The following is an 8,462-nucleotide window of genomic DNA, read 5'->3' as shown; positions in this document are numbered from 1 at the left end:
CTTTTCGGCCATTTTGTGAGGGGCAACTTTTAGCTTAGCCGTAAAAAGCTAGCGAATCAGTTATCCCTGAAATAACGTTCATCAAGCAAGTTTTTGAGAAACTGAAAAAGTTTTGTTCTTCCTATGACTTAAATAAGGGTAAGCTTAGGTGCATTTAAGCATACTGTTAAATTCTGGTTTTAAGATGTTCATTAAAAACGGACAATTAAAACTATTTGAGAATAAACTTCTGCATTTTTTCCCAGAAAACCAAGATTTAAAAGTGCCACTCACAAAATGGCCGACGAGTCTTCAAAAATGACTATGACGTTGCAACGTCTACACTTCTATCATGCAATGGTTGATGGGAGTGTGAGTTCTATATAAGAAAGATGCAATAGATTCCAAAGTTTAGTCAGCAGAGCTCAGAACTTGGAACTGTGACAATAGAGTCCTACACATTCTTTTAATTTCATCATTACTACCCCAGATTACATGTAATACCATTGTCATTTAACGCAGTTGTCATTTCTAACCAATTTTATAAAGTAGAAAAACACGTCAACTCTGCAAATTTAGCATGACTACATATTTTGCTTTGTCTCTTTTTTTGTAAAAAGTGCAGAGAATGAATTGTTTAAAAATATTTTTTTTTAAAACTAAGAAAATCTGGCCATTACAAGCAAAAGTAATAACAGAGGGCAACCAGTCAATAATTAGTGTAGCTGTTTAATGATATACACAGTAATTTAGGGATTATTTTTGTACACAAAAGGAAAAAACACAACAATTAAAACAGCCTGTCAGATGTAAGTCCCATTGAAGTTGACAGAAAGATGTAAAGAATTAAGCACAAGTGTCTCCTCTTAAAACCTAAAGCACCAGAAATAACATAACTCTGGCACTTCTAGCAAATGAGACAAAAACTGAAGGTACAAAATCATACAATAAAAGTGCCAAAATGTACTACAATAATAAATCTGTACAAGAAAACACTAAATGTTACAGTTGAAACAAAAAAAAACTAAGTGTGCAGTATATGGCATTGTGCAATACAGCAGCCTGTAGTTATGGCAAATGAATAAAAGATCATTTTAGACACTACCATGCTGACAACAAAATAAATTCACAGAAAGCATAATATGAAATACAAGTTATATAAAATTACATGGACACACCCCCTTGAAACTATTTCATGACCAGCACTGACAAATGCAGAAATATTCACGTGTATGTTAACGAAAATAGCTGACAATCATAAAGAAAAATCTACTTAGAAGTTTCACTGATAGAAGGCTTTCCAACTGTTTCAAACTAAATCAGCAATCACTAAAACTGCCAATAAACTAAAAAAATATTAATAGCGACACACAATACTGTAGGTTTTATTTGTGGTTCAGTTCTTATGACATAAAAACATGTTCTAGCAGCAAGTAAAAAGTCAAATTTGGGGGAAAAAAATGCTTCACAGTATGTAATGACAGGTGCAAAAAAAAAAATGATTTAAAAATGACAAAGCTGTCATGTGATGTGATTCTCAGAGCAAAGGGAAAATAAACAGATTTTATGTTACATTTTCACCTTGTTCAATCTTAGTAATCTCCTAAATGTAGTGCTTGTAAACATGTTACTGATAACTAATAATCCCCAATGTTCACTAAAATTGTCATCTGATTTGTAACAATATACCTGGCAAAACTGTTTGCTCTCATAATACTGCTGGTGAATACTGACGTCGGATGAGAAATGAATCCCAAAGGCCAAACTGGAAAGTCCTGTCGTTTCTAAACTCTACCCAGATTACCCACATTATCAGTCAAACTGAAGAAATTGGGATATGATTAAAAAAAAAACCTAATTGAGTTAAGTGAAACCCTGAAAATGTTATAAATTCATTACACACAGAGCAACATATTTCTAAAAGGGATTTTGAATGTAGAGATGTTATGGCATCTCCAAGTTTTTCATTGGCTATATAACTGACGTGGCAGGTATCATGCAGAGTCGCAGTCACCTTCCAAAAGGAGGGTAAGACACCAAAAGGCAATGCTAAAGAGGCTGGCTGTTCACAGACTGCTGATTCAAAGCATATTACTGGAAAGTTTAGTGGAAGGAAAAAGTTGCACAAGCAACACAGACAACCACAACCTTTAGATGATTGTGAAGCAAAGGTCACTCAAGAGTTTGGTATAGTTTTAGATGTTGTGGACTGACACTCCCACACATAGACGTATCCTGGAAGTATACAACAACAGTGTGTAAGCCACTCCTGAACCAGAGATGATGTCAGATGTGTCAGAGGTGCCTTACCTAAGGAGAAAAAATGCCAGGACTGTCATCTTAAGGTTGCTTAAGGTCTGGTGTGAAGTTTCCACAGTTAGAAAATTTTGGGGAAATTGAATCATCTGCTGTTGTTGGAGCTGTTGAAGTCCGCAGTCACCTAACATGGAAGAGCATGTTCACTCTTCCTTCCTTCTTCTGGTAATGTTGACTTCCTTTTCCAGCAGCTCTTGACACCTGCCCACACTGCCAAAACTTCCAAACTCTGCATTAATGATTATGGTATCAATGTACTGAATTAAAAACGAAACAGGCCTGCGCAAAACCTCATTTACTGTCTGAGTACTGTCAAGAGAAAGATGAAAAACTCCAGAAGTAAATAATTGCAACTGAAATATATCACTCTGTTCATAATGAATCTACATAATGTGTAAATTTCACTTTTTATATTGAATTAGTGATTTAAATGAACGTTTTGATGATATTTTTATCGATTGATGTGCACCTGTTCATCCTGACCCAGTAAGGATACTGGCTTTAATGATAGTAGCACTTTTAAAACTAAAATCAACTAGCTCCTTTGTACTGCGTATAAAAGGCATGGGAAAAACATGACCAAACTAAGCGTTGGCTTTATGCCATCTTAGCAGGACGGAGGCATTGGGGCTCAGCCATCTACGCTCTACAGTCAATGGCTACCGAGTTACTGCAGCCGGGCAGCTGAGCTCCCTTTAATTGAGGCTGCAGCAGTTCAAATAACTGATGGTTTTACCCTCACCGGGCATTGGGGCAGTGTCATTGTTGTCGAGCTTGTTCTGCTTGGCTTCTCGAATGAGTTCGCACGCCAGGTCAAGGAAGAGTTTCTCGACGTTGTCGGACTCTTTGGCCGACGTCTCCAGATACAGCATGCTCTGAGCCTGAGCGAAGTCTTCGGCCCTCTGCCTGAGAACCTCTCTCTTGTCTGCCAGATCAATTTTATTACCTAAAAGAGAACGAGCGAAACAAATCAGCCAACTAACGTCATGTACTTTGGGAAATGTTATTCTGAGCACCACTCTGACAGAGCAGTGAGCAACGAAACAGATGGGCGTGGAGGTGTATGTGTGTGCCTGCATGTGGGGGATGAATTTCAACAAAGGCTCTGGGTGGGAGTGCTTTTTGACTGACATTTCATAGAAATTACAAAACAAAACAAGGAATTTGTTTGGTGCTATTGGAGATTCCATTGTTTCTTACCTTGTGGGTCATTTACTTCTGACCATGTATCAATTTGTTACTACTAAGGGGATATTTTGTATCTGCATTGGCAAGTAGTTCTGCAAGTCATTTTCTATAACATATTCATGGTCTATTGAAAGAAGATCCAAAGGGAGGATCCGCAGAGTTAATCTGATTTGCTCAGAGAACATAATTTTGTAATATTTGACAAGATTCAGCAAACCCAAAAGGAAATCAAAACCAAACTAGCATTAAAGCCCATATCATGTTAAGTTCAGAAAATAATTCACTATTAAAATAAGTTTGAGAGAACCACCTATCTAAAATAATGACCCACGTCATTTTTTGCCAAAAGCATTTTTTTTCTACTTGAAGCATCCAAAAAGTGGCGTTTTCTTTTATTCCTTTTTTTTTAAGGCAATAATGTTAGGAAGGTGACAAAAAATAAAATACAAGCATTTTTGTGTAAAACTCACTCTAAAAAGAATGTTTTTGAGTACATGTGTATGTTATAGGTTGCTTACTGGTACCAAATGGAAAAAGAAAGAGATTAAATGACAACACATGGCTAAAAATTGAGGCTATGTTTAGGAAAAGACGTGATTTAGTCTGGCGGTCAAAAATGTTAAAAACATTTAGTTCATTGCAGACAACAAAGAGTAGGGAGGCACAATATATTGTCACTGACATTGGGATCAGCTGATATTAGTCATTTCTTAATGTCAGTATCGGTCCAATAAATAAAACAGGGCCAATATTAATAAATATTTCTTTGTTGTAACCGTTTGCTTCTGAGGAGGAAGGAAAAGAGGTTGGTGATGTAGTATATTTTTGGTCATGTGACAGTGATAGTGATGCAGTGCAGGATTCCAAGGAAGAAGTGGTGAAGTCAGCAAATGTGATCATTTTTTTAATCATGTAGAATGGGTAATGAGATATATATTTATACATATGTAGAATATATTCTGTATCAGAAAGTATTGATCATCAGCAGTGACTGCAATATCAATATTGGCTCAAATTTCATATTGGTTCATCCCTAATAGAAGGCTATCTTGTATAAAAGAAAACAGGACTTTCTTACCGACTAATATAGTCACCACTTGGTTGTTGGCATACTGCTCAATCTCCTTCAGCCACTCTGGAAGGCACCGAAAGGAGTCCTCACAGGTAATGTCATATGTGAGAATGAGGGCATTGGCACTACGGTAGTAACTCTGAGTAATGGAGCGAAATCTCTCCTGTCCAGCCGTATCCCATATCTGCAACTGTAAAACAAAGCAAATGACACATGTAATTATCTGGCAATTTAAAAATAAATAATTTGCAGAGCATTCTTCTCCACTTTGTAAACCTCTCTGTGGTTTGGATGTACCTTGACCTTCTCCCCATTGATTTCCACAGTTTTAATCATGAAATCCACTCCAATAGTAGCCCCTTGTCCAGGTGGGAAAAGCCCCTGCAATTTAAGTAGAAATTTAGAATTAAAACTTCTGACATTTGTGTGTTTGATAAGAATGATAACATACTGGGCAAAACATAGACCTGAGTAAAGCGCCGGACGAGACATGTCTTTCCAACACCAGCATTTCCAATGAGAACTATTTTGAACAGGTAGTCATAATCTTCCATGCTCATAATAACCTGTAAAGAAAATTTAGAATTCAAAGTGACAAAATTGCTCAAAAAAGGAGGAGACCGATTGTAGTTTGATTTTAGATTGCTGATCTCCAATCTTTAAAAAAACTTGACTGAAAGATTTCAATTATGACTGATAACTTTTTTCTTTTAATTACCAAAAACTGTCAGGTTACAATACACATTCAGTACTCCAATTTTATTTAATTGAAACACACTGAAAAATACCTGTGAAACAATACAAGTTTGTTTTAACTGCCAATGAGGTATTAGTCTCTATTATAAATGAAAAATTAGCTCATTGCAGTCCAAACTACAGGTAAACTGAAGTAAAAAAAATCAGATCCTTTAATCTTTTATTTCTTACATAAAAAAAAACTTCACTCCAGGTAATATTGCAATCCTGTTTTGAGCCTCTTTGCAAATATAAACTGCACAGTTGTATTTTGCTTTGACAAAAATCTAAGTTTTGAGGTCAGTTAAGGGCAAATTAAAAATACAACTTAAACCACAAAAATAGTTCTTTTACTAAAAGAATGGCCATTTAAATGCCCACATGACTAATTAAATGTAAATGAGATTGGTGGAAAAGTTTGAGCGAGCTACAATCACCAAAAATCAGGAGCGATCAATTGGCTGGCCAGTCAATTGGCACACCACTGTTCATAACAACTGTTATGAATGAAGTGCCTTTGGTAAATGTTCATGGTAAAAAAAACTTTTACACATTTCGTCACATTATAACCACAATGTGTTTTATTGAAATTTATAAGTTGTAGTCCAAGGCCAAGTAGAGTATCATGGATAATTGGTTTTCCAAATGCTTTTACCTACACAGATCTAAAGAGGTGTGACATGCAATTGTGATTGTAATGGTTATACTTGTAGAACAAGCATTTGCTACAATTAGAGCTCTGAGTGATCCAATAACGGTCTGTAACATTTATGGACAATTTCTAGGAGTAGTAAAGTGAGGAGTTCAACGTTGGGTATCCATATTGGTGCGTCCCTAATATTTATAATGCGTGTGTGTAAAAGCAGCATCTAATAAACATTAATAGAATTGTTAGAGTGTAAAAAAAAAAACACCGTTACATCTATCGTGCTCTGTGGGGAGTCGTGCCTGCAAATCAAATCCGTCACAAATGCAGTTCAGGCAGACAAACTGCTTGTTGCTCGCTCACACGAACCTATGTTAATGTCCTCCGCCGTAGTTTTTTGGCATTAAATTAACAGCTTAAGCTTCCAAGTAGAACGCACCTTTTTTACCGTGTCGTGGAGTTTATTAATCCTTTACCAGTGTTAAACCCAAACACCGTGCCCCGCGGTTCATGTTTAATCTGATTTAACATTCTAATCCCTGTCAAAAATGATTTATCTTCAAGCTAACTTGATACCTAGTAGAGCGAAGCTAGCAACAGTAGCTAATAGCGAGGCTACCTGGCGATTCTAGCCATTTTCGCAGCTTCTGCAGATGCAGGAAAAATCACAGTCAAAGCACTTCATCAACGCAAAAACAAACTGTTTGCACTCACCAATAATCACGGGGATAGCCCCGGACTTATAACTACTTGGTATGCATAGGTTCGGCTCTTCAAATAGGCAAAGCAGCCGCTGCTGGGCAGGGCATAATTCCCCTGTCTGAGAGCTGTGTGTCCTAGGCAGCTCAGTAGCAGCAGCAGCAGCCTGTCTGATCAAGAAGGAGGGAGGAGGAAAGTGCACTCAATGATGTCATTAGCTTTACATCCACTCGTGGACTGCTAATCAGCCAAGTTCAACGCCACTGTATTTAATAAACTATATGTTCTTTGGTTTAAAACACTGTTTATGTTTTTAGTTTGATACATTACAAAAAGACACACCCGGTCAGAAGCTACCAACATGTATGTAAGTAAAAATTAGCTAATAGCTCATAAAAATGGTTTTGTCTTCTTGTCGTTGTTGCTAGGAGACATCTAAAAACCGTACGTGAGCGCGTCCGCCATGTTACTAGTGGCATGTTCACCACGCAACAAACCTTGGCCACAAGAAGCTGCCGAAAGAAGAACCCGTTGTAGGTGGAACCTAAACAGTCCTCATTTGCTGTGCCCGGACACTTCTTTCGTTTGCACACATGTTCCTCCGGAGAGGTGGTGCCTGGAAATCGAGAACTGCACAGACTAGATTACAGTATGCCTAAATAAAATAATTTAAACATTATAGTCATGTTGCTTGCGACGGTGGGGAGTTTCTCATCCTAAAGGAATTGTTTACAGAAGCCCGTATCATCTTACACAATATGAAAACTAAACCTACGGCAGGCTGAGCCAAGACAAAAATGAGTACCGTATTTATGCAGCTTTATTCAGTGCAAAACTGCAGGCATAGACAGCAAATGATAAGGAAAGATAGGTAAAGCATTGCATTATGCAATATATTAAGGCAACATGTGGGTGCTATTTGGAGTCAAACCTTATCTTTATTTACTTTTCACAACACACAGTCTGAGATTTTCTCATCATTTAATCTGCAAGAACCAAGTGTTCCGCTGTGAATATTTAATCATGATAACCATGATGTTTCAAAGACCTTACCAGTGGTGTCCAAACTTTTTGGGTCAATAAAAAAAATCTAAAACCATAAACAGTAATTTAAACATTGAATTGTTCAAACACTGCTGCCATAAAAATCTGCTGTGAATAGACAGATAACAAATTATGATCCTAAAATGCTTTGAACACAACCAAGACTGTTATCCTTAATGAAAAATGTCTTGTAATAGTCTAAAGTTGTCACTAGAGGTCAGCCTTGAACTCTTTGAGATAATGTGTGAAGGGGAACATTAACACATCATGTTACATTTTCCAGATTTGTAACCTTATCACTGTTAAGGTCCCGTGAGATAAAAAGGTTCTCACAGCATAGCACCAATGTGAAAACCTTTATTAAAATTTATGAACATACAAAAAGTTAGTAATGCAGAACAATCAATAAACTGATAAATCAGTGAAAATCAGAAAGTTGCTAAATCTCAAAATGAACTAACTTGTCAGGGTTTTAGTAAAAGAGCTTTGAGACAACTTATCATCTGAGCAGTAAATGTGAGTCTGGTCAGATTGGAGGAGTTATAATATCTCAAAGACACTGACCTTCACTGTCCCAGAGAAAAATTATGAGCAACGAAAGGTTTGATCAGTGAACAAACAGCTCACTTCTACGAAGCAAAACATTCAAGATGCTCCAATAGGCAGTATTACTAATCCAAAAGGACAGTATGTTTTCTGCACAGGCAGAACCATTTTATTGCACAATCAAGTCACTATGTTATCTTAAGTTGATATAAAATGATGTTTATATCAAACATCCCA

General features: G+C 36.8%; 1 protein-coding gene across 1 annotated transcript; it reads right to left on the bottom strand.

The window, feature by feature from the left end:
• Positions 1-688: 688 nt before the first annotated feature.
• rab30 (RAB30, member RAS oncogene family) lies at positions 689-6,872 on the bottom strand. The gene is made up of 5 exons (XM_055028769.1): positions 6,651-6,872; positions 5,023-5,121; positions 4,853-4,936; positions 4,562-4,745; positions 689-3,241 (listed from the first exon to the last, which is right to left on the bottom strand). The coding sequence occupies exons 2-5, from the start codon at positions 5,113-5,115 to the stop codon at positions 2,991-2,993; spliced, it is 612 nt and encodes a 203-aa protein (XP_054884744.1). The 5' UTR covers positions 5,116-5,121; positions 6,651-6,872; the 3' UTR covers positions 689-2,990.
• Positions 6,873-8,462: the final 1,590 nt, after the last annotated feature.

Source organism: Poeciliopsis prolifica, unplaced genomic scaffold, assembly GCF_027474105.1.
Source record: "Poeciliopsis prolifica strain line A6 unplaced genomic scaffold, Auburn_PproV2 SCAFFOLD004, whole genome shotgun sequence".
NCBI lineage: Eukaryota > Metazoa > Chordata > Actinopteri > Cyprinodontiformes > Poeciliidae > Poeciliopsis > Poeciliopsis prolifica.
This window is presented reverse-complemented; position numbering and strand designations above follow the sequence as displayed.

Coding starts and splice junctions, on each gene's coding strand:
- rab30 (XM_055028769.1), bottom strand. CDS start 5,115: ATGAGCATGGAAGATTATGACTACCTGTTCAAAATAGTTCTCATTGGA. Junction 4,746..4,852: donor TCAATGGGGAGAAGGTCAAG/GTACATCCAAAC, acceptor TTTGTTTTACAG/TTGCAGATATGGGATACGGC. Junction 3,242..4,561: donor AGTGGTGACTATATTAGTCG/GTAAGAAAGTCC, acceptor GTTCTCTTTTAG/GTAATAAAATTGATCTGGCA.